The sequence below is a fragment of the Poromitra crassiceps genome (assembly GCF_964638095.1).
Source record: "Poromitra crassiceps genome assembly, chromosome: 20".
NCBI lineage: Eukaryota > Metazoa > Chordata > Actinopteri > Beryciformes > Melamphaidae > Poromitra > Poromitra crassiceps.
Window position 1 is genome coordinate 12,308,891 of NC_139637.1, and position 27,500 is coordinate 12,336,390.

General features: G+C 46.4%; 1 protein-coding gene and 1 pseudogene across 6 annotated transcripts in view; both read right to left on the reverse strand.

The window, feature by feature from the left end:
- prex1 (phosphatidylinositol-3,4,5-trisphosphate-dependent Rac exchange factor 1) overlaps positions 1-27,500 on the reverse strand; it is a 172,876-nt gene that overhangs the window by 30,468 nt on the left and 114,908 nt on the right. For all 5 annotated transcript variants that reach the window (XM_083657098.1, XM_083657095.1, XM_083657096.1 and 2 more), the window contains 5 exons: positions 22,876-23,017; positions 21,226-21,401; positions 18,531-18,692; positions 17,694-17,904; positions 11,005-11,263 (listed from right to left, as the gene is read on the reverse strand). In XM_083657098.1, coding sequence (XP_083513224.1) covers positions 11,005-11,263; positions 17,694-17,904; positions 18,531-18,692; positions 21,226-21,401; positions 22,876-23,017 — 950 coding nt within the window. The remainder of the gene's footprint in view (positions 1-11,004; positions 11,264-17,693; positions 17,905-18,530; positions 18,693-21,225; positions 21,402-22,875; positions 23,018-27,500) is intronic.
- Positions 5,045-6,763, reverse strand: LOC310794444 (kelch-like protein 10 pseudogene; annotated as a pseudogene). The gene has a single exon. The product of its transcript is annotated as a kelch-like protein 10 pseudogene (transcript).

Sequence of the window (27,500 nt, forward strand, 5' to 3'; positions counted from 1 at the left end):
CACACACACACACACACACACACACACACACACACACACACACACACACACACACACACACACACACACAGGCACACACACACACACACACACACACACACGCAGGCACACAAACACACACACACACACACGTCTACCACACCAACTATCGGCACTGCTGTGATTCGGTCGTAGGCACGAGGCCGCAGGCCCAGTGCCGAAGATAATCACAGCAGTGACGATATTAGACAACAACAGCACGACCTCGAGTGTGATATTGCTTTTATACAACAGTTCTATTAAACAAAGCTGATTAAAAAAATGACAAAAAGCTGAGAAAATATATGATTTCTCTATTTATTCCTCCGCCAACAAAAATAGTCCCCTCAGCTTTCTGCTTTGCTGAAAATGTAGCCTAATCAGCCTAATTAACTGCAGGCTGTCTACTTTACTACTGTCTACTCTACAGCTGTGAAGTGTTTTGTTGATTAGAGCAGCTTTGAAGCGGAGTGATCTACACACAGTAAAGCGCCAGTGCGTTATCGTGAAATATCGGCACTGGTAGGATCCCTCTTGTCCAATCAATGTGCCCGGCCGGAACTAACTGTTGTATAAGTAAGGGATAATGTAGTGGTGGTGATTACGGGGGAAATAATGACCGACAGGTGAATGATTGAGCCCGACGCGCAGCGGAGGGCTTAATCATTCACCTGAAGGTCCTTATTTCCAGTAATCACCGGCTCACTATACATTATCCCGTTTAGAACACGGCCTACAACTAAATCATTCAATAATCTGACAAAAATAATTATTCTAATAGATTTTTTAATAGCGTTTTCAACGACAAAGCGGTTTCATTCGTAATTGGCACACAAGACATCACAGCTGCAACTGGTTGGCCTAATTAGTAGTGTCTGCTGACAAAAGGCTCTTATCAACTGATTAATCCAGGTGTGCCTAATCATTGTCTGAGTGTTGACACAGCTGGATTAATCAGTAGAGCAGCGGTCGGTTGTCGAGAAATAATGACCGGTGAATCTTGTTGATTGACCAATCAGAATCGAGTATTCAAGAGAGCCGTGTTCTAAAAATGAATATGTTCAAGGTTTTCACTTTAGGTTGCTCGCACACACACGCACACAACATAAACTAAAGTAAACTACCGTAAATTCCGGACTATAAGCCGCGGCTTTTTTCCCGTTTTTTGGCCTTTTTTGGCCCCTGCGGCTTATATAACGGTGCGGCTTATCTATGGATTAAAAAAAAAAAAAAAAAAAATCTCTCTTTTTTAGCACTCTTTCTAACTATAAATCCACTTCTGTTTTAATTTCCTCTCTTGCCCTCTTTTAACAACATAACATAACATAACATAACACAACACAGGTAAGCAGAAAGAAAAAGACGAAGCAATCACCGCCATGAATGAGGAAATGACTCACCTGCTGGAGGCTGGAGATACACGGCTTGGGCTAAACTTTTACTCCATGAAACACTATCGATTAAGTCCGACATCGCTCAGAGGTTTGAGCAGCTTGAAAACAAGTTTGAAAACGTGCAGAAGTCCATCCACTCAATCACTAAAGAAAATAAGGCAATCGTGAACAAAGTTTCTAATGCGGAAAAGCGCATCAGCGCACTGGAGGACAAAAACAACACAGTGAGTCCGAAAGTGGATAAAATGCAAAAACAAATCGAAACCCTGCACACGCAGGTTGATGACTTAATCAGCAGGAGTAAAAGAAATAACATTCGCCTGATCAATGTAAAAGAGGGAGCTGAGATTGGTGACATGGACGCTTTCGTGGCAAAATCCTGTGTTACATCCTGGACCTGAAGGAAGGCGAGAAACCACCAGAGGTGGACAGGGCACACCGGGCGCCTCGGCCACGTCCAGACCCCGGCCTGCCACCGAGGGCCATCTTCATCTGCCTACTCCGCTGGCCCGACCGTCAACTCATCCTCCAGGCTGCGGGGAAGAAGCCCCTCACCTGGGAGGGTACGCGCTTTTTCGTCCGGCAGGACCTCTCCGCGTTGGTGCAACAGAAACGCGCAACATACAACAGCATCATCGAAAAGGTTAAAGTCAATGGATATCGCTTTGGCGTACTGTACCCAGCGAGACTCGTCATAACCATTGATGGACAGCGGCGGAACAAGAGCTCAAAGTGAAACTGCCGAATATCTTTTGAGTTGGACTGGTCAATAGTACTGTGAGTAACTAAAATAAAAAAATAAAAAACGGAATTCTCTCTTCTTTAGCACTCTTTCTAACTATAAATCCACTTCTGTTTTAATTTCCTCTCTTGCCCTCTTTTCACCACACCGCGGACACTGTGTGCACTGTAAAAAAAAACAAAAAATACCATTAAAACACCCGCGGCTTATAGTCCGGTGCGGCTTATATAAGAAAAAAATAGTCAACTCTGAAGGTGCGGCTTATACACCGGTGCGCCTTATAGTCCGGAATTTACGGTAGATGAATTGTCCGTTTAAATGTAATTGTCAAACATATAAACTAAACTAGATGGATCCTCCTGACATGCCAGCAGGCTCCCCGGGGGGCAGGGCGTGGCGAGGCGCGGCGTACTCGGCCATGTTGGACAGTCCATGTGCCACACAGCAGCTGAGCCTGAATCGTGCTGTCCTCATACTGCAGGCCTCGTGCCACTCGTTGGTGCTCTCGTCGTAGCGCTCCACCTTATTGTTGAAGCCTCCACACACGAACAGCTGGTCGTCCATCACCTCAATGCCAAACCTGCTGCGTGGATTCAGCATGTCGGGCACGGTGCTCCACGTGTTGGTTAGCGGCTCGTAGGCCTCGGCGCTGCGCAGGTGGTTGAGGCCGTCCCAGCCGCCCACTGCGTAGACGCGCTGTCTGTAGGCGATGATGCCCAAGTCGCAGCGCCTGCTACTCATGGGGGCGATCTTCATCCACTGGTTGGTGTCTGGGTTGTAGCACTCAGCTGTGTTCAGGTGCCTCTTCCCATCGTAACCACCACAGATGTACACCTTGCCGTTGAGTACTGTGGCGCTGGCCCTGCTCCTCTGCTCATTCATGGGTGGGAGCAGAGTCCACTTGTCAGTCTGAGGATCATAGCACTCGGCACTGTTGAGACGGACGTTTCCATTGTGGCCTCCAATGGCATAGATGCTGCCATTCAGTACTGCCACGCTGACCCAGCCCCGGGGATTATGCATGGGTGCCACATCGTGCCAAGTACGGGTACGGAGGTCAAACTTCCGCACGCTGCTGAGACAGTCAAAATTGCTGTTGTAGCCGCCAACACAGTAGACAATGCCATTTAGGAAAGCGGCACCGTGGTAAGCCTGGATAGACTCAAGTTCAATGTTTGGTACGTTGACCCAGAGCTCGGCACGGGGATCGTATACCTCAATGCTATTTGTTAGCCCCCCGCCGTAACCCCAGCCTCCAATGGCCAACAGGACGGCATGAGGCAGGCGCGGGCGAGTCAGAGGGTTGGAGGGTCTGTTGGTGATGACATCATACATGGCCCTCTCTGCATCGAGGATGATCGTCTCACACTCGGCGTTGTCTTTAACCAGACTGTTGTTCTTCACCTGGTTGATGAAGTAGTCGGTGGTCATCAAGCCCAGGCGGATCTTAGGCAGCAGCACAGACATGTGACCTTCACGCTCCTCGGGCGAGTGGGCGATCCAGCGGAGGACGGCCTCGAACACCGTGCTCTCCTGTCTCACATTCAGATCGTCTCTTGCCAGGATGTCCGTCAGCTGCTCCAGAGAGAGTTCCAGGAACTCTTCAGAGGCTGTGGCAATCTGCTCAAAGTGCTCCAGGATGAAGAGAAAGGCCTTGCTCCTCAAGTCCGGGCAGTAGTAGAAGTCTAGAAACTTTAAGATGCCGATGCAGTTCTCCGGGCAGAGCCGCGCCTCCAGGAACTCACAGCAGGAGCGGACGACCCCCATGATGCCGAGGTAGTCTGCTGCTATCAACAGCTCCTCCACGTTGTCCTCGGTCACCGGGACAGAGCTGGTGTAGGCGTACTCTATGAGGAGACGCATCATGTCTGCTGACACGGGGCCGGCCATGTCGTAGATGTTGTCCTGTGACGTCCAGCCATGGGTGAAGAGAGCGTGGAAGTATTGGCTGCAGGTGCAGAGGACTCCACATGAATTGAATTCCACATCATCCACTCTGATCACCACGTCACACACTGACTCCTCCAGATGCAGCTCATCTGACCCTTCGTCTTGTTTGTTCATTTTGTTCAACTATCCTGGATGAATACCTTATACCTTCAACAGTACCTGTGATTTACTCAAATATTTGGAGTCTGGGTGAGTTTTGTCCTTCTCCTGGAGCTGGCACCAGCTTGCCGGTCCTACTTATAGCCTCTGATGGGAAGGATTTATGACATCACTGATGATGTCACAATGTATATGATGTCATCAGTGATGTCATAAATCACTGATGATGTCACTGTTTAGGTGACATCACTACTGATTTATGACATCATCAGTGATGTCATAAATCCTACTGAGGCACTGTGTGTGTGTGTGTGCGCGCACGTGTGTCTGTAACCTTCTCGTTGGACCTCTCTGGTTCTGTCTGCCTCTTTTAATTTCCTAATCAAAACATTTCTTTCAGGGGATGCATAACTACCCGTCCAACCCTAGAATCTAAGATCATTTTTTAAGCAATAAACCTTTTTCACAGGAGCCATGTTGTGTCTAAAAGGCAGGAAGTAATACAGGTGCAAGCAGAAAATTAATGAGGGTTTCCAACTTCCAATTCATTTACTGTAGGTGTTTCAGTGCTTGACCCTCATTAATGTCAAACTAGGGGGTTTTCATCATTCTGAATCAGTAGAGCAGCGGTCGGTTGTCGAGAAATAATGACCGGTGAATCTTGTTGATTGACCAATCAGAATCGAGTATTCAAGAGAGCCGTGTTCTAATAATGAATATGTTCAAGGTTTTCACTTTAGGTTGCTCGCACACACACGCACACACACACGCACACAACATAAACTAAAGTAAACTAGATGAATTGTCCTTTTAAATGTAATTGTCAAACATATAAACTAAACTAGATGGATCCTCCTGACATGCCAGCAGGCTCCCCGGGGGGCAGGGCGTGGCGAGGCGCGGCGTACTCGGCCATGTTGGACAGTCCATGTGCCACACAGCAGCTGAGCCTGAATCGTGCTGTCCTCATACTGCAGCCCTCGTGCCACTCGTTGGTGCTCTCGTCGTAGCGCTCCACCTTATTGTTGAAGCCTCCACACACGAACAGCTGGTCGTCCATCACCTCAATGCCAAACCTGCTGCGTGGATTCAGCATGTCGGGCACGGCGCTCCACGTGTTGGTTAGCGGCTCGTAGGCCTCGGCGCTGCACAGGTCGTTGAGGCCGACCCTGCCGCCCACTGCGTAGACGCGCTGTCTGTAGGCGATGATGCCCAAGCAGCAGCGCCTGCTGCTCATGGGGGCGATCTTCATCCACTGGTTGGTGTCTGGGTTGTAGCACTCAGCTGTGTTCAGGTACCTCGTCCCATTGTAACCACCACAGATGTACACCTTGCCGTTGAGTACTGTGGCGCTGGCCTCGCTCCTCTGCTCATTCATGGGTGGGAGCAGAGTCCACTTGTCAGTCTGAGGATCATAGCGCTCGGCACTGTTGAGATGGACCATTCCATTGAAGCCTCCCATGGCATAGATGCTGCCATTCAGTACTGCCACGCTGACACAGCCCTGGGGATTATGCATGGGTGCCACATCGTGCCAAGTACGGGTACAGAGGTCAAACTTCCGCACGCTGCTGAGACAGTCAAAATTGCTGTTGTAGCCGCCAACACAGTAGACAACGCCATTTAGGAAAGCGGCGCCGTGGTAAGCCCAGATATACTCAAGTTCAATGTTTGGTACATTGACCCAGAGCTCGGCACGGGGATCGTATACCTCAATGCTATTTGTTAGCCGCCCGCCGTAACCCCAGCCTCCAATGGCCAACAGGACGGCATGAGGCAGGCGCGGGCGAGTCAGAGGGTTGGAGGGTCTGTTGGTGATGACATCATACATGGCCCTCTCTGCATCGAGGATGATCGCCTCACACTCGGCGTTGTCTTTAACCAGACTGTTGTTCTTCACCTGGTTGATGAAGTAGTCGGTGGTCATCAAGCCCAGGCGGATCTTAGGCAGCAGCACAGACATGTGACCTTCACGCTCCTCGGGCGAGTGGGCGATCCAGCGGAGGACGGCCTCAAACACCGTGCTCTCCTGTCTCACATTCAGATCGTCCTGTGCCAGGATGTCCGTCAGCTGCTCCAGAGAGAGTTCCAGGAACTCTTCAGAGGCTGTGGCAATCTGCTCAAAGTGCCCCCGGATGAAGAGAAAGGCCTTGCTCCTCAAGTCCGGGCAGTAGTAGAAGTCTAGAAACTTTAAGATGCCGATGCAGTTCTCCGGGCAGAGCCGCGCCTCCAGGAACTCACAGCAGGAGCGGACGACCCCCATGATGCCAAGGTAGTCTGCTGCTATCAACAGCTCCTCCACGTTGTCCTCGGTCACCGGGACAGAGCGGGTGTAGGCATACTCTATGAGGAGACGCATCATGTCTGCTGACACGGGGCCGGCCATGTCGTAGATGTTGTCCTGGGACGTCCAGCCATGGGTGAAGAGAGCGTGGAAGTATTGGCTGCAAGTGCAGAGGACTCCACATGAATTGAATTCCACATCATCCACTCTGATCACCACGTCACACACTGACTCCTCCAGATGCAGCTCATCTGACCCTTCGTCTTGTTTGTTCATCTTGTTCAACTAACCTGGATGAATACCTTATACCTTCAACAGTACCTGTGATTTACTCAAATATTTGGAGTCTGAGTGAGTTTTGTCCTCCTGGAGCTGGCACCAGCTTGCCGGTCCTACTTATAGCCTCTGATGGGAAGGATTTATGACATCACTGATGATGTCACAATGTATATGATGTCATCAGTGATGTCATAAATCACTGTTTAGGTGACATCACTACTGATTTATGACATCATCAGTGATGTCATAGACATTGTGACATCATCAGTGATGTCATAAATCCTACTGAGGCACTGTGTGTGTGTGTGTGCGCACGTGTGTCTGTAACTTTCTCGTTGGACCTCTCTGGTTCTGTCTGCCTCTTTTAATTTCCTAATTAAAACATTTCTTTCAGGGGATGCATAACTACCCGTCCAACCCTAGAATCTAAGATCATTTTTTAAGCAATAAACCTTTTTCACAGGAGCCATGTTGTGTCTAAAAGGCAGGAAGTAATACAGGTGCAAGCAGAAAATTAATGAGGGTTTCCAACTTCCAATTCATTTACTGTAGGTGTTTCAGTGCTTGACCCTCATTAATGTCAAACTAGGGGGTTTTCATGATTCTGAATCATTTGTTTTACCACTCCTTGTCATGAAAATGGCCACGCCCACTTTTCCTGCTCGCCCTGAACAATCTTTTTCTGTGAAAATAAATATCTACATGTTGGAAATCATCTTTTCAATGGTTTTTGGCCTACAATGCTACACAGTACATGGTCTATGTGACTACAATGCTGCACAGTACATGGTCTCTGTGACTACAATGCTGCACAGTACATGGTCTCTGTGACTACAATGCTACACAGTACATGCTCTCTACTGCACAGTACATGGTCTCTGTGACTACAATGCTGCACAGTACATGGTCTCTGTGACTACAATGCTGCACAGTACATGGTCTCTGTGACTACAATGCTGCACAGTACATGGTCTCTGTGACTACAATGCTGCACAGTACATGGTCTCTGTGACTACAATGCTGCACAGTACATGGTCTCTGTGACTACAATGCTGCACAGTACATGGTCTCTGTGACTACAATGCTGCACAGTACATGGTCTCTGTGACTACAATGCTGCACAGTACATGGTCTCTGTGACTACAATGCTGCACAGTACATGCTCTCTGTGACTACAATGCTACACAGTACATGCTCTCTGTGACTACAATGCTGCACAGTACATGGTCTCTGTGACTACAATGCTGCACAGTACATGGTCTCTGTGACTACAATGCTGCATAGTACATGGTCTATGTGACTACAATGCTACACAGTACATGCTCTTTGTGACTACAATGCTGCACAGTACATGCTCTCTGTGACTACAATGCTGCACAGTACATGGTGTCTGTGACTACAATGCTGCACAGTACATGGTGTCTGTGACTACAATGCTGCACAGTACATGGTCTCTGTGACTACAATGCTGCACAGTACATGGTCTCTGTGACTACAATGCTGCATAGTACATGGTCTATGTGACTACAATGCTACACAGTACATGCTCTTTGTGACTACAATGCTGCACAGTACATGCTCTCTGTGACTACAATGCTGCACAGTACATGGTCTCTGTGACTACAATGCTGCACAGTACATGGTCTCTGTGACTACAATGCTGCACAGTACTTGGTCTCTGTGACTACAATGCTGCACAGTACTTGGTCTCTGTGACTACAATGCTGCACAGTACTTGGTCTCTGTGACTACAATGCTGCACAGTACATGGTCTCTGTGACTACAATGCTGCACAGTACTTGGTCTCTGTGACTACAATGCTGCACAGTACATGGTCTATGTGACTACAATGCTGCACAGTACATGGTCTCTGTGACTACAATGCTGCACAGTACATGGTCTCTGTGACTACAATGCTGCACAGTACTTGGTCTCTGTGACTACAATGCTGCACAGTACATGGTCTCTGTGACTACAATGCTACACAGTACATGGTCTCTGTGACTACAATGCTGCACAGTACATGGTCTCTGTGACTACAATGCTACACAGTACATGGTCTCTGTGACTACAATGCTGCACAGTACATGGTCTCTGTGACTACAATGCTACACAGTACATGGTCTATGTGACTACAATGCTACACAGTACATGGTGTCTGTGACTACAATGCTGCACAGTACATGGTCTCTGTGACTACAATGCTACACAGTACATGGTCTATGTGACTTTTGGGTAGAGGGGTAAAAAATTTATGTTTTGATGAATTGACCAATGTTTGCCCTGACCAAGGATCTATACACGGGCAGGACTGGGCTAAAAACAAGACTATCCACATTTTAGAGTAATAGTTGTTTGAACATTTGTTGTGTCTATTCTGTCTGTTTTTATATGCCACTAATGCCGTTCTCCACTATCTCCACACAAACACACACGCACACGCACGCGCACGCGCACGCACACACACACACACACACACACACACACACACACGCACACACTTTCTCTCAGTGGTATGCTGGCTTCACTCCCTGTTCCTGTACTGGGCCTGGCCCATAAATATTTTGCGCCTGAAGAATGTGTCTTTTGTAAATCCTCAGCTTTGAACAAGGAGAAGAGCAGACACAACGGGGTGACGAGTGTGTGTGTGTGTGCGTGTGTGTGTGCGTGTGTGTGTGTGTGTGTGTGCGAGTGTGAGTGAGACTGCAAGTGCTACCCACGAAATATAATCTGTCTACCTGGTACCCCCACACTCACAATCCATTTTGTTTGAACCATCCAGATTCACAGCACCATCTAGAATCCACAGCACACATAACGAATGGATGTCATGCATACAAACAACTGTACATAGCTCGCCATGACCGTATTGTAAATATTGTGTCTGATGCAGTCCATAACATCATGCCTGCTAGTGCAGTACTGTATAAGCACAGTAGAGTGGTACCAGAGTGGTTTGGGTCTGCCTGTGATGTCTTTGCTAATATCCCCAATACACCCGACGCTGTTTTTGTTGACACCAGCCATAAGCAGGTGCTGATGCTAGAGGTAGGCTGTGTCTTCGACCTGTACATGGACCAGGCATTCCAAGACAAATATATAAAATACCAACCACTACTCGAGACCATCACGAGCCTAGGTTATACCTGTAGATACAGTGTGCTTATATTTGGAAGCCTGGGACATGTACATAAATGCACCATGAGAGGCCTGCAGATTGCTGGCCTGACAAGAGCAAGAGCCAAACAAACTGTCAAATATTGCTCTGTCTCAGCAATTATTGGCAGTCTAGCAGTGTGGAGAAGGAGGTGCTATGTGTATCCATAAGTGCTCAGTACTAATTGACCCTGATATATTTGTTTCCCTGTTTATGAAATGTAATTTGTGGAACCAAATAAAGTATTTAAAATGTGTGTGTGTGTGTGTGTCAGCCCCGGGAGGCTGGACTGTGGATAGGTTCGCACCTTTTTATGCAGAGAGCTAAATGTCATGTGAAGGCTATGGACATAGTCAGTTCAGATACAGTTTACACGCCGCTGGAATGTCAATATTTGACCACAGGACCGCCTGTTATACAGCTGTGGATCTGTCCTGTTACAGCTGTGAATCTGTCCTGTTACAGCTGTGAATCTGTCCTGTTAGGGGACATTCACACCAATAGCAGTTTTGAAGCTGCCAGCGTCTTTGTGCAATTCATTCTCTATGTAAGGACGTTACAGCTGTGAATCTCTCCTGTTACAGCTGTGAATCTCTCCTGTTACAGCTGTGAATCTCTCCTGTTACAGCTGTGAATCTGTCCTGTTACAGCTGTGAATCTCTCCTGTTACAGCTGTGAATCTCATCTGTTACAGCTGTGACTCTGTCCTGTTACAGCTGTGAATCTCTCCTGTTACAGCTGTGAATCTGTCCTGTTACAGCTGTGAATCTCTCCTGTTACAGCAGCCTGGCCAAATCAGTGTGAAACTCCACATGTGCATTGAGCAGATGTTCCCATTTTCCCAGATGATGTGTCCCGGTCGCTGCACTAGTGCCTCCTCTGGCCTGGCCGGGATGGGGGGGGGGGGGAACTGGGGGGAATAGTGTGATCCTCCCACGCACTAGGTGCTACCGGTGGAACTCCTCGCTGTCATGTATCGGAGGGAGCATGTGCTAGTCTCCAACTCTCCCCAGACTGGCAGCGGGGGTGGGACAGCAGGCAAAAAGAACAAAAGAAAAGAACAGTGGATCAATATACTCACACGTCGATCTGGGCGACGTACTGCCTCATCTCCCTCACGGCCGCGTCCAGCCGGCTGTACAGGCGGATGTAGGCGTCCTGGGTCTCCATGTCCTCCTGTTTGAGCAGGTGGGTCAGCCCGCCCTCGCCCTGCTGCGGCCCCCGCTGACTCTCTGTCACCTCCCCCTCCCCCTCCTCCCCCTCCAGACCGCTGCAGCTCCAGGCCGGAGCTCCCATGCTGGTCACACAGTGCTGAGTGTGAGACATGGGGTTCAGAGAGGCTGGAGGGGAGTGAGGAGGGGAGTGGAGAGGAGAGGAGAGGAGAGAGGGGAGGATGGGAGGGGAGTGGAGAGGAGAGGAGTGGATGGGAGAGGAGAGGAGAGGAGAGAGATTACTTTCCCCACAGTAATGAGTAATAATGTAACAAATTATTAAGGCTGCAACTAATGATTATTTTCATTATCGAATAATCTGTTGATTATTTTCTCGACTAATCGATTAGTCGTTTGGTCTATAAAATGTCATAAAATGGTGAAAAATGTCGATCACTTTTTCCCCAAAGCCCAAAGATGAGGTCCTGAAATGTCTTCTTTTGTCCTGACCAACAGTCCACAACTCAAAGAGAATCACTTTACTGTCATAGAAGACTAAAGACACCAGAAAATATTCACATTTAAGAAGCTGGAACGAGAGAATTTGAGTAAAAATCTGTCTAATCGATGATAAAAAAAATCACACTGGTACTGTTGTCACTGCGTAGCTTCACTCGAGCTGTCGGGTTAAGTCGTTTGCTCAAAGGCACAACAACAGCAGCTGTTACGGGGGGGAGTGTCCAAAGACAATGAAGCTGATAGACAGTAACTACAGAGGGGAGGGAGGCAGCGTATAGAAAGAAGAGGGCTGAATTGAATAGAAGCCTTCAGTCAGACATCCATACCTACTGTACACCAGATGTTCAACCACCGCCAAGCAACGTTCTCTCCTCCATTTTGACCCGATGCAAATCAACTCCTCAAAGAGCAGCTGTAACTGTACACACGCTCAGGGAGAAGACGATGTGCAACTATTGACTTGGGGAGAATGCCAGACTAAGCAGCAATAACCTCAGACATCCAAACACCGCAGGCCGACTTAAGTTCTTGCGACGAGCCCCGGTGCGTGTCACATTAGCAACACAGCAAACACTACCATTAAGGAGAGAAGCTCCTATTTTATGTACATTCCATGCATCTTTTAGCGTGCACAAAGCTACGCAACGATGTGCAATTTCGCATCACCTCAAGGAAATACCCCTGGTAATTATCGCACGCTTTCTGTCCGTCTATTTGGGAGTTGTAAATCTCGACAGCGGTGAAAACCTTGTCTCCGTGGTTCAGGGCCGCTGGAAGTCATTTTAAAGCTGCGTTCACACCGACCTATTAAAGTTTGTTGCTGGCGTCGAGTTTACATACAAAGTCAATGCAAACGAGCGATTGAGCGTATATTCGCCTGGGAGAATAATCGCTGGGCGTCCGAGCGGCAGAGACAGAGCGACAGAGCGAAAATACGCTCGTCGCTCAAGATGAAATATTCCAACTCGAGCGAAAATACGCTGGCATCAGTCGCTCGCTGTTCAATGCTGATTGGCTGCCGTGTGAGAGTGAGTCAAGGATCACACTGGCTTGGAACAAACCGCTGGTTTATTGTGTGGCAACAAACCGCATTGACAGGCTGACAGCTGACATGAAGTGAAGTCTGTACTACCGGTATGCAGCTCGCATTAGGAGCACGCTGATAGGCTTAGCTTGTAAACAATGACGGTGGCTCGTAGTGGACAAACAGCATGACATTGCGTAACGTTATATCCCCCACATGTCCGTCATTTCGTGTGCCTGTTGATGAGCGATTTAAACAGAGCGACAGAGCGATTCCAAAGGGTTGACTTGAGCGACAGAGCGAAAAATAAATATCTCGGTGTGAACGCTCCTTAAGCAGGGGGTGCTGCAAGGAAGGGACTTTAGATTAGTTTTTTTGGGGACGTTTGGATGTTTTTTTTGCCATATTTAGAGGAATATCTCATTTTAAATTAACATTAGGATTATACTGTTGTGATGTCATTCTTCAGTATATTCTCCTTTTCTCACTCACTTTCATGTGACCACCTTCTCTCCCTTTAGGTCGTTTTACACTACAACAGACAGCAACACGGGCAGAAACACTGAACTTATTATTATATTTGATTATCTTATTATTATAAAACAAACGTCAAAAATAACATCTCCACCCTCTTTGCTTTGCTCATAAACCATAAATATTGCAGTATAAAACCTATAAAACACTTCTTTTTTTTTTCTTTTTTTTATTGACACGGCAATTCCAATACAAAACAGCAGAGGGTGCTGCAGGTGCTGCAGCACCCCCACTTCCCGCGGCCCTGCCGTGGTTGGTGGCCGGTCGAGCCAGCTGAAAAGCGCCGACGCTGAAGGTCTCGTCGGCGCAACTGTTGAGCAGATGTCTGACGTGACAGATGAGAGGAGGAGAGGAGAGATGAGGACGAGGCGGCCTGGAACAATGCTAGAACGTCTGCTGTCCAGACAGCTGGACTGCCTCTCTGTCTTTCCTGACAGACAGACACCCTCCATTACTTTTCCAGCTCGCCCTCAGCACAGAAGGCCCATACAGACAGACAGATGGTGCTTTAACAGTTGTCTCGCTATCAACGGACAAAATGGATGTTTCTCGAAATGTGACTTCCTAGGCAGTCTTGTTAGTCAACCCACGATATCTCGAGTCCGAGTCGAGTCTCGAGTCCCCAGTGTCCGAGTTCAAGTATGAGTCACCAAAGAAGAGTCTGAGGCCATGGTCACATTACAGGCAAATCCGATTTGCTGCTAAAGTCATTCATCATCATTATCTTGATTGGTTTTCCAAATCTGATTTGGGAGTGTGTCCGCACTGCCACAAATCTGATTTGGGAGTGTGTCCGCACTGCCACAAATCTGATTTGGGAGTGTGTCCGCACTGCCACAAATCTGATTTGGGAGTGTGTCCGCACTGCCACAAATCTGATTTGGGAGTGTGTCCGCACTGCCACAAATCTGATTTGGGAGTGTGTCCGCACTGCCACAAATCTGATTTGGGCAAGTGTTCAAGTCAGATCTGTGTGTCCAGGATACAAATTTGGGCCAATGAGCCAACATACAATGTTTCTGGCAGTGTTTGCATGTCTGCTCTCTGCTCTCCAAGTCCCCGCCCCCCCTGCAAAAGACACTCTCAAATCTGATTTGGGTGATTTGTTGACGTCGGTCACCCCCCCCCCCCCCCCCCCATGTCCCTAACATGGGAATTGCCTGCTAATGGAGGCTTAATGGCAGAGCACCAAACTAATTGACTATGGGAATCCTGCTTGAGAGTCATGTGGGAGGTAATGTGGGAGGGGTTTACCCTCCCTACACTTTGTTGTGGGATTTAATTGGTCCTCGAGGGTAATTAGTCAAAACAATCACAGCGTCGATGTTAAGTGGGGTTAAGCAAGTTCAAAATTCTATGATTCCAACTTATAAAATGTGAATATTTTCTGGTGTTTTTACTCCTCTATGACAGTAAACTGTATATACCACTCTATTCTATTCTATTCTATTCTACCTTTGGGTTATGGACAAAACAAGACCTTTGAGGATGTCATCTTGGGCTTTGGGAAATACTAATGGACATTTTTCACCATTTGCTACATTTGGTACATTTGATAGCATAAACAACTAATCGATGAATCGAGAAATCGATCAACAGATTAATCGACAATGAAAACAATCGTTAGTTGCAGGCCTACTGATGTTCAAATCTTCTGGGTTGGAGTGCGTATTGGTTGTGTGTGTGTGTGTGCGTGTGTGTGTGTGTGTGTGTGTGTGTGTGTGCGCGCGTGCATGCGTGTGTGTGTGTGTGTGTTTGTATGTGTGTGTGTGTGTGCGCGCGCGACAAAAATAATTATTCAAATAGATTTTTTAATAGCGTTTTCGACGACAAAGCGGTTTCATTCGTAATTGGCACACAAGACACCACAGCTGCAACTGGTTGGCCTAATTAGTAGTGCCTGCTGACAAAAGGCTCTTATCAACTGATTAATCCAGGTGTGCCTAATCATTGTCTGAGTGTTGACACAGCTGGATTAATCAGTAGAGCAGCGGTCGGTTGTCGAGAAATAATGACCGGTGAATCTTGTTGATTGACCAATCAGAATCGAGTATTCAAGAGAGCCGTGTTCTAATAATGAATATGTTCAAGGTTTTCACTTTAGGTTGCTCGCACACACACGCACACAACATAAACTAAAGTAAACTAGATGAATTGTCCTTTTAAATGTAATTGTCAAACATATAAACTAAACTAGATGGATCCTCCTGACATGCCAGCAGGCTCCCCGGGGGGCAGGGCGTGGCGAGGCGCGGCGTACTCGGCCATGTTGGACAGTCCATGTGCCACACAGCAGCTGAGCCTGAATCGTGCTGTCCTCATACTGCAGGCCTCGTGCCACTCGTTGGTGCTCTCGTCGTAGCGCTCCACCTTATTGTTGAAGCCTCCACACACGAACAGCTGGTCGTCCATCACCTCAATGCCAAACCTGCTGCGTGGATTCAGCATGTCGGGCACGGCGCTCCACGTGTTGGTTAGCAGCTCGTAGGCCTCGGCGCTGCGCAGGTGGTTGGTGCCGTCCCAGCCGCCCACTGCGTAGACGCGCTGTCTGTAGGCCATGATGCCCAAGCTGCTGCGCCTGCTGCTCATGGGGGCGATCTTCATCCACTGGTTGGTGTCTGGGTTGTAGCACTCAGCTGTGTTCAGGCACCTCTTCCCATCGTGACCACCACAGATGTACACCTTGCCGTTGAGTACTGTGGCACTGGCGCCGCTCCTCTGCTCATTCATGGGTGGGAGCAGAGTCCACTTGTCAGTCTGAGGATCATAGCGCTCGGCACTGTTGAGATGGACCATTCCATTGTGGCCTCCCATGGCATAGATGCTGCCATTCAGTACTGCCACGCTGACAAAGCGACGGCCATTATGCATGGGTGCCACATCGTGCCAAGTACGGGTACAGAGGTCAAACTTCTGCACGCTGCTGAGACAGTCAAAATTGCTGTTGTGGCCGCCAACACAGTAGACAATGCCATTTAGGAAAGCGGCGCCGTGGTAAGCCCGGTGAGACTCAAGTTCAATGTTTGGTACATTGACCCAGAGCTCGGCACGGGGATCGTATACCTCAATGCTATTTGTTAGCCGCCCGCCGTAACCCCAGCCTCCAATGGCCAACAGGATGGCATGAGGCAGGCGCGGGCGAGTCAGAGGGTTGGAGGGTCTGTTGGTGATGACATCATCCATGGCCCTCTCTGCATCGAGGATGATCGCCTCACACTCGGCGTTGTCTTTAACCAGACTGTTGTTCTTCACCTGGTTGATGAAGTAGTCGGTGGTCATCAAGCCCAGGCGGATCTTAGGCAGCAGCTCAGACATGTGACCTTCACGCTCCTCGGGCGAGTGGGTGATCCAGCGGAGGACGGCCTCGAACACCGTGCTCTCCTGTCTCACATTCAGATCGTCTCTTGCCAGGATGTCCGTCAGCTGCTCCAGAGAGAGTTCCAGGAACTCTTCAGAGGCTGTGGCAATCTGCTTAAAGTGCCCCCGGATGAAGAGAAAGGCCTTGCTCCTCAGGTCCGGGCAGTAGTAGAAGTCTAGAAACTTTAAGATGCCGATGCAGTTCTCCGGGCAGAGCCACGCCTCCAGGAACTCACAGCAGGAGCGGACAACCCCCATGATGCCGAGGTAGTCTGCTGCTATCAACAGCTCCTCCACGTTGTCCTCGGTCACCGGGACAGAGCGGTTGTAGGCGTACTCTATGAGGAGACGCATCATGTCTGCTGACACGGGGCCGGCCATGTCGTAGATGTTGTCCTGGGACGTCCAGCCATGGGTGAAGAGAGCGTGGAAGTATTGGCTGCAGGTGCAGAGGACTCCACATGAATTGAATTCCACATCATCCACTCTGATCACCACGTCACACACTGACTCCTCCAGATGCAGCTCATCTGACCCTTCGTCTTGTTTGTTCATTTTGTTCAACTAACCTGGATGAATATCTTATACCTTCAACAGTACCTGTGATTTACTCAAATATTTGGAGTCTGGGTGAGTTTTGTCCTCCTGGAGCTGGCACCAGCTTGCCGGTCCTACTTATAGCCTCTGATGGGAAGGATTTATGACATCACTGATGATGTCACAATGTATATGATGTCATCAGTGATGTCATAAATCACTGTTTAGGTGACATCACTACTGATTTATGACATCATCAGTGATGTCAGACATTGTGACATCATCAGTGATGTCATAAATCCTGCTGAGGCACTGTGTGTGTGTGTGTGTGTGTGTGTGTGTGTGCGCGCGTGTGTCTGTAACTTTCTCGTTGGACCTCTCTGGTTCTGTCTGCCTCTTTTAATTTCCTAATCAAAACATTTCTTTCAGGGGATGCATAACTACCCGTCCAACCCTAGAACCTAAGATCATTTTTTAAGCAATAAACCTTTTTCACAGGAGCCATTTTGTGTCTAAAAGGCAGGAAGTAATACAGGTGCAAGCAGAAAATTAATGAGGGTTTCCAACTTCCAATTCCAATGGAATGTGTGTGTGTGTGTGTGTGCGCGCGTGCGTGTGTGTGTGCATGCGTGTGTGTCCTCCCTCTACCTTGGTCGGGGTCCAGGCCATAGATGGAGTTCTTGCGGCCGAAGCGGATGCTGAAGGTCCTGCTGGTGGAGGTAGGGCACCTGGGGTAGGAGACCTGCATCAGGTTGACGTGACAGTTGGTGGGCACAAAGTCCATGCAGCCCAGCGCGTGAGGGCGCACGCCCGCCTGCTTGAAGGTGGGCCACGCCTTGTTCCTCAATTCCAGGGCAAACTGGGGCAGAAAGGGAGGAAAGTGATTATTAAAAAATATATACGAAAAAAAGCAAAGAATAGGATGTAGATAAAAAATACAAGACAACATATAAAATCAAAAATCTTCTGTCTTCATGAGAGGTTCCTATTGCCTAGAGATAGTTCGTGACAAATTTTACAGATGCTGGCAGTTTGCAGATTTACACATTTACAGTTGAGTACAATGGCCATGCGTGGTGTGAAAACAGTGTAGGAATTTATCCAGGGGCAAGAGCAAAAATGCCCCCAAGAAATCTCAGAATGCCCCTAAACACCATGATCCAGGGGCAGAAATTGCCCCAAATATTTTGCTAATTTTATTTTCATTCAATTCATTTAATTTCCATCTGTAACACACACTCAGCACCCGCAAGCTGGTTGCCAGAAGACAACGATGAATAACACACACAAACAGCGCTGTTGTTCACACTACGCTTTAGCAACTTTATGCACTAATTAAAAAAAAAATGTAAGTGCCCCGAAAATTTTGTAAATGCCCCTAGTTTTTTTTTTAGAGTGGGGGCAAAAGTTGCCCCCAAAAATATTTTTTTATTTCCTACACTGTGTGCAAATATACATGGTCTTCAATCCGAGTGTCAGACGTACGTGCTGGTAGCTGCTGATGCGTCGTCGGATGCTCTCCAGCTTGGTGTCACAGATGTGTCTGAACTCGTACTGGGGCATGGAGATCACGCGCTCACTCTGCGAGATCAGCTGGCTGCAGTTACGCACAAAGTGGCTGTCGTCACCGGCGAACGCCTCCAGGATCTGCAGAGACAAAGAAGCACCCGTAGAGGACGGTTCACACCTACGAGTGAAATTCCACATTTCCACATCCGCGTTTTTCATTCATTAGATAATGACAGGAAACTAAAGCACGTGTGGTTATCGGCTAGCTTTACCGCTAGCTTACCGAGTAGAAGTACAATTCCCTTACCTAGCAGTAAGGCTGAAACAGCCTTTTGCTGCCTTCAAATGCGGTCATAAAAATAGCAATTACAAGTTAAGTGCATAATGGCCAACTCAACAAAATGTACACTCATACACAAACTCATACACAAACTCATACACAAACTCATACACAAACTCATACACACAGTCATACACACACTCATACACAAACTCATACACAAACTCATACACACACTCATACACAAAATCATACACAAACTCATACACAAACTCATACACAAACTCATACACAAACTCATACACACACTCATACACAAACTCATACACAAACTCATACACAAACTCATACACAAACTCATACACAAACTCATACACACACTCATACACAAACTCATACACAAACTCATACACAAACTCATACACACACTCATACACACACTCATACACACACTCATACACACACTCATACACAAACTCATACACAAACTCATACACAAACTCATACACAAACTCATACACAAACTCATACACAAACTCATACACACACTCATACACAAACTCATACACAAACTCATACACAAACTCATACACACACTCATACACAAACTCATACACAAACTCATACACAAACTCATACACAAACTCATACACAAACTCATACACACACTCATACACACACTCATACACAAACTCATACACAAACTCATACACAAACTCATACACAAACTCATACACACACTCATACACAAACTCATACACAAACTCATACACAAACTCATACACAAACTCATACACACACTCATACACAAACTCATACACAAACTCATACACAAACTCATACACAAACTCATACACAAACTCATACACAAACTCATACACAAACTCATACACAAACTCATACACACACTCATACACACACTCATACACACACTCATACACAAACTCATACACAAACTCATACACAAACTCATACACAAACTCATACACAAACTCATACACACACTCATACACAAACTCATACACAAACTCATACACAAACTCATACACAAACTCATACACAAACTCATACACACACTCATACACACACTCATACACACACTCATACACAAACTCATACACACACTCATACACAAACTCATACACAAACTCATACACAAACTCATACACACACTCATACACAAACTCATACACAAACTCATACACAAACTCATACACACACTCATACACACACTCATACACAAACTCATACACAAACTCATACACAAACTCATACACAAACTCATACACAAACTCATACACAAACTCATACACAAACTCATACACACACTCATACACAAACTCATACACAAACTCATACACAAACTCATACACACACTCATACACACACTCATACACAAACTCATACACAAACTCATACACAAACTCATACACAAACTCATACACAAACTCATACACAAACTCATACACGTGTATGAGTTGTGATATTTATCACAGGGGGGAATTTCTATAATTGCTGCATGGACTTCTGGTACATAAATTGATTAAAACATCAATTATAGTCTTCATTCTGCCACTTCACTCACTGTTCAAGTGCTTAAAAAAGTCACCAGAGAAATATATATTTTGTTATTTACAGGGTCAAGTAATTTTTTTTATGTTTGAACAAAAGCTCTTGCATGTGCACTAAGTTATATTTACAACTATGAGAACAAGTTGATATTAGACGCTTATGAGAAGCACTTGACGGCAGCATCAGAATTTCACCGTACAGTGTACAGTGTTGGGGGTAACTCATTACAAAAGTAACATATTACATGTAATATATTACTTTTAGCAGTAACTCAGTAATATAACTTATTACAAATAGGATTTCAGTAATATTATACCAGTTACTTTGTCAAGTAACTCAAGTTACAAATTGAGTTTCTTTTTTTCTTTTTTTCCATCAAAGCACATATTTAAATAAAGATACAATCATTTCCTAATCAAATTGTGTGACTCTAACCACTAAACATGACAATAAAAAAGGAAAAAGATAACATTTAGGTTCTTGGACGGTTTACACTGACTTCAAGACGGTTTAAATTATTTTGGCGGGATGGTTCGACGGGGCGGCGATGTCATTCTGCTACTGCTGTTATTTTGTTGAAAGTAACGAAAAAGTAGTGTAATAAGTAACACGTTACTCTACACAGACAGTAATATTGTAAAGTAACGTATTACTTTCAAATGAAAGTAACTAGTAGTATATCACATTTTGAAAGTAACTTGCCCAACACTGACAGTTTACCCAAACACACAGCAGCTACTGTAGCTTGCCAACAACCCCACAAAATGCAGCTGACCACCAGTCAGCTTACCAGGCAGCAAGTCAGACCCTCCTGCCTACCTTAGCGGTGAGGCTGAAGCAGCCTTTGGGCTGCACCATCTTCTCCAGGACGTGGCTCTTGATGCCTGCAGTGCTGACATACTCGTACACCACGCCGTGCTCCAGGTGCACGTTATCTACAGTCAAGCTGACCAGAGGCAGGTCATCTGACAGAGACAGCCTGCCCAGCCTGTAGTCTGAGGACCACAATGTTCACGTGTAAGTATATACACTTTGACTGAAAATTAACATTTATTTTTATGTGTACCGTTTGAAAATATAGCCCTACTTTTAGTGTTTTTACTGGGGGAAATATACTAAATATCTACTGAATTTAAAAGACACAGTTGAAATGCGTTCCTGGTAGGTAATGGCCTCGACACTCGTCATATATTATAGCTGCAGAAAGATTAAGATGCACAAAAGACAAGCTTATTAAGTAAAACTCCAACATCGTCAGCTTTGTGCAGACAACAGAAATTAACTTGAGAGGTTCTGTTCACACTGGATCTGCTGTTCACGCTGGATTTCGTTTTAGTGTGAGAGGTCCTGTTCACACTGGATTTGTTTTAGTGTGAGAGGTCCTGTTCACACTGCATCTGTTTAGTGTGAGAGGTCCTGTTCACACTGGATTTGTTTTAGTGTGAAAGGTCCTGTTCACACTGCATCTGTTTAGTGTGAGAGGTCCTGTTCACACTGGATTTGTTTTAGTGTGAAAGGTCCTGTTCACACTGCATCTGTTTAGTGTGAGAGGTCCTGTTCGCACTGGATTTGTTTTAGTGTGAGAGGTCCGTTCACACTGGATTTCGTTTTAGTGTGAAAGGTCCTGTTCACACTGGATTTGTTTTAGTGTGAAAGGTCCTGTTCACACTGGATTTGTTTTAGTGTGAAAGGTCCTGTTCACACTGGATTTCGTTTTAGTGTGAAAGGTCCTGTTCACACTGGATTTGTTTTAGTGTGAGAGGTCCTGTTCACACTGGATTTCGATTTAGTGTGAGAGGTCCTGTTCACACTGGATTTGTTTTAGTGTGAGAGGTCCTGTTCACACTGGATTTGTTTTCGTGTGAAAGGTCCTGTTCACACTGGATTTGTTTTAGTGTGAGAGGTCCTGTTCACACTGGATTTCGTTTTAGTGTGAGAGGTCCTGTTCACACTGGATTTGTTTTAGTGTGAGAGGTCCTGTTCACACTGGATTTCGTTTTAGTGTGAAAGGTCCTGTTCACACTGGATTTGTTTTAGTGTGAAAGGTCCTGTTCACACTGGATTCGTTTTAGTGTGAGACGTCCTGTAACTGTAATTATTGCCCACAACATGTGTAATTCTAATACAAAGAATCTGCCAGGTCCATAGGTTTTACAAGCCCGGAAAGTAAGGAAAGAAATCTGGAGGAAATTACCTAGTTTTCGGTAAAGTCAGAGGTCATCTGATAATAGCAATCCAGGTGGAACTTACATCTCCGTAACGTAACGTAGTAATGTTACACTTTTGGCAACCAGCCAAAGACCGTTTTTGTCTTTTGCTACGAGCAGTAATTTGAGGCCCTCTGGGCTAAACATGATATTAGTGGACATATCCCATTTCGAATAGGGCTTTACTGTTACAAGTGATAGTTTAGCCTTCAATTGTACAGCAAAATAGCACAGTTTGAGAGGCTGTAACGCTGTGTTTCACCTGTTCCATTGGTGCCGTTTTCCTCGTGGTCGGAGCCGTTCTCCACTGGGTACGGCCTGAACATGCTCTCCTCCTCCCCTGCCTCTCCTCCCTCTGGCTGCTGCTGCTCCACGTCCTCAAACGCACGGTACACCCACTGAACCTGAGAGGACACAGAGCAGGGTTTAACACTCACTGAACCTGAGAGGACACAGAGCAGGGTTTAACACCCACTGAACCTGAGAGAGGACACAGAGCAGGGTTTAACACCCACTGAACCTGAGAGGACAGACAGAGCAGGGTTTAACACTGAACCTGAGAGAGGACACAGAGCAGGGTTTAACACCCACTGAACCTGAGAGAGGACACAGAGCAGGGTTTAACACTCACTGAACCTGAGAGGACACAGAGCAGGGTTTAACACTGAACCTGAGAGAGGACACAGAGCAGGGTTTAACACCCACTGAACCTGAGAGAGGACACAGAGCAGGGTTTAACACTCACTGAACCTGAGAGAGGACACAGAGCAGGGTTTAACACTCACTGAACCTGAGAGAGGACACAGAGCAGGGTTTAACACCCACTGAACCTGACAGGACACAGAGCAGGGTTTAACACTCACTGAACCTGAGAGAGGACACAGAGCAGGGTTTAACACTCACTGAACCTGAGAGAGGACACAGAGCAGGGTTTAACACTCACTGAACCTGAGAGAGGACACAGAGCAGGGTTTAACACCCACTGAACCTGAGAGGACACAGAGCAGGGTTTAACACTCACTGAACCTGAGAGAGGACACAGAGCAGGGTTTAACACTCACTGAACCTGAGAGGACACAGAGCAGGGTTTAACACTCACTGAACCTGAGAGGACAGAGAGCAGGGTTTAACACTCACTGAACCTGAGAGGACAGAGAGCAGGGTTTAACACTCACTGAACCTGAGAGGACACAGAGCAGGGTTTAACACTCACTGAACCTGAGAGGACACAGAGCAGGGTTTAACACCCACTGAACCTGAGAGGACACAGAGCAGGGTTTAACACTCTCTGAACCTGAGAGGACACAGAGCAGGGTTTAACACTCACTGAACCTGAGAGGACACAGAGCAGGGTTTAACACTCACTGAACCTGAGAGGACACAGAGCAGGGTTTAACACCCACTGAACCTGAGAGGACACAGAGCAGGGTTTAACACTCACTGAACCTGAGAGAGGACACAGAGCAGGGTTTAACACTCACTGAACCTGAGAGGACACAGAGCAGGGTTTAAACACTCACTGAACCTGAGAGGACACAGAGCAGGGTTTAACACTCACTGAACCTGAGAGGACACAGAGCAGGGTTTAACACTCACTGAACCTGAGAGGACACAGAGCAGGGTTTAACACTCACTGAACCTGAGAGGACACAGAGCAGGGTTTAACACTCACTGAACCTGAGAGGACACAGAGCAGGGTTTAACACTCACTGAACCTGAGTGGACACAGAGCAGGGTTTAAACACTCACTGAACCTGAGAGGACACAGAGCAGGGTTTAACACCCACTGAACCTGAGAGGACACAGAGCAGGGTTTAACACTCACTGAACCTGAGAGGACACAGAGCAGGGTTTAAACACTCACTGAACCTGAGAGGACACAGAGCAGGGTTTAACACCCACTGAACCTGAGAGGACACAGAGCAGGGTTTAAACACTCACTGAACCTGAGAGAGGACACAGAGCAGGGTTTAACACTCACTGAACCTGAGAGGACACAGAGCAGGGTTTAACACCCACTGAACCTGAGAGGACACAGAGCAGGGTTTAACACTCACTGAACCTGAGAGGACACAGAGCAGGGTTTAAACACTCACTGAACCTGAGAAGACACAGAGCAGGGTTCAACACTCACTGAACCTGAGAGGACACAGAGCAGGGTTTAACACTGAACCTGAGAAGACACAGAGCAGGGTTTAACACTCACTGAACCTGAGAGAGGACACAGAGCAGGGTTTAACACTCACTGAACCTGAGAGGACACAGAGCAGGGTTTAAACACTCACTGAACCTGAGAGGACACAGAGCAGGGTTTAACACTCACTGAACCTGAGAGGACACAGAGCAGGGTTTAACACTCACTGAACCTGAGAAGACACAGAGCAGGGTTTAACACTCACTGAACCTGAGAGAGGACACAGAGCAGGGTTTAACACCCACTGAACCTGAGAGAGGACACAGAGCAGGGTTTAACACTCACTGAACCTGAGGGGACACAGAGCAGGGTTTAACACCCACTGAACCTGAGAGAGGACACAGAGCAGGGTTTAACACTCACTGAACCTGAGAGGACACAGAGCAGGGTTTAACACTGACTGAACCTGAGAGGACACAGAGCAGGGTTTAACACTGACTAAACCTGAGAGGACACAGAGCAGGGTTTAACACTCACTGAACCTGAGAGGACACAGAGCAGGGTTTAACACTCACTGAACCTGAGAGGACACAGAGCAGGGTTTAACACTCACTGAACCTGAGAGAGGACACAGAGCAGGGTTTAACACTGAACCTGAGAAGACACAGAGCAGGGTTTAACACTCACTGAACCTGAGAGGACACAGAGCAGGGTTTAACACTGAACCTGAGAAGACACAGAGCAGGGTTTAACACTGAACCTGAGAAGACACAGAGCAGGGTTTAACACTGAACCTGAGAGGACACAGAGCAGGGTTTAACACCCACTGAACCTGAGAAGACACAGAGCAGGGTTTAACACTGAACCTGAGAAGACACAGAGCAGGGTTTAACACTGAACCTGAGAAGACACAGAGCAGGGTTTAACACTCACTGAACCTGAGAGGACACAGAGCAGGGTTTAACACTCACTGAACCTGAGAGGACACAGAGCAGGGTTTAACACTCACTGAACCTGAGAGAGGACACAGAGCAGGGTTTAAACACTCACTGAACCTGATAGGACACAGAGCAGGGTTTAACACTGACTGAACCTGATAGGACACAGAGCAGGGTTTAAACACTCACTGAACCTGAGAGGACACAGAGCAGGGTTTAACACTCACTGAACCTGAGAGAGGACACAGAGCAGGGTTTAAACACTCACTGAACCTGATAGGACACAGAGCAGGGTTTAACACTGACTGAACCTGATAGGACACAGAGCAGGGTTTAAACACTCACTGAACCTGATAGGACACAGAGCAGGGTTTAACACTCACTGAACCTGAGAGGACACAGAGCAGGGTTTAACACTGACTAAACCTGACAGGACACAGAGCAGGGTTTAGTGTATCTAGTCTTATACTGTAGTGTATCTAGTCTCATACTGTAGTGTATCTAGTCTCATACTGTAGTGTATCTAGTCTCATACTGTAGTGTATCTAGTCTCATACTGTAGAGTATCTAGTCTCATACTGTAGTGTATCTAGTCTCATACTGTAGTGTATCTAGTCTCATACTGTAGTGTATCTAGTCTCATACTGTAGAGTATCTAGTCTCATACTGTAGTGTATCTAGTCTCATACTGTAGAGTATCTAGTCTCATACTGTAGTGTATCTAGTCTCATACTGTAGAGTATCTAGTCTTATACTGTAGTGTATCTAGTCTCATACTGTAGTGTATCTAGTCTCATACTGTAGTGTATCTAGTCTCATACTGTAGTGTATCTAGTCTCATACTGTAGAGTATCTAGTCTCATACTGTAGAGTATCTAGTCTCATACTGTAGTGTATCTAGTCTCATACTGTAGAGTATCTAGTCTCATACTGTAGTGTATCTAGTCTCATACTGTAGTGTATCTAGTCTCATACTGTAGTGTATCTAGTCTCATACTGTAGAGTATCTAGTCTCATACTGTAGTGTATCTAGTCTCATACTGTAGTGTATCTAGTCTCATACTGTAGTGTATCTAGTCTCATACTGTAGAGTATCTAGTCTTATACTGTAGAGTATCTAGTCTCATACTGTAGTGTATCTAGTCTCATACTGTAGTGTATCTAGTCTCATACTGTAGTGTATCTAGTCTCATACTGTAGTGTATCTAGTCTCATACTGTAGTGTATCTAGTCTCATACTGTAGAGTATCTAGTCTCATACTGTAGTGTATCTAGTCTCATACTGTAGAGTATCTAGTCTCATACTGTAGTGTATCTAGTCTTATACTGTAGTGTATCTAGTCTCATACTGTAGTGTATCTAGTCTCATACTGTAGTGTATCTAGTCTCATACTGTAGTGTATCTAGTCTCATACTGTAGTGTATCTAGTCTCATACTGTATAGTGTATCTAGTCTCATACTGTAGAGTATCTAGTCTTATACTGTAGTGTATCTAGTCTCATACTGTAGTGTATCTAGTCTCATACTGTAGTGTATCTAGTCTCATACTGTAGAGTATCTAGTCTCATACTGTAGTGTATCTAGTCTCTAGTGTATCTAGTCTCATACTGTAGTGTATCTAGTCTCATACTGTAGTGTATCTAGTCTCATACTGTAGAGTATCTAGTCTCATACTGTAGTGTATCTAGTCTCTAGTGTATCTAGTCTCATACTGTAGTGTATCTAGTCTCATACTGTAGAGTATCTAGTCTCATACTGTAGTGTATCTAGTCTCATACTGTAGTGTATCTAGTCTCATACTGTAGAGTATCTAG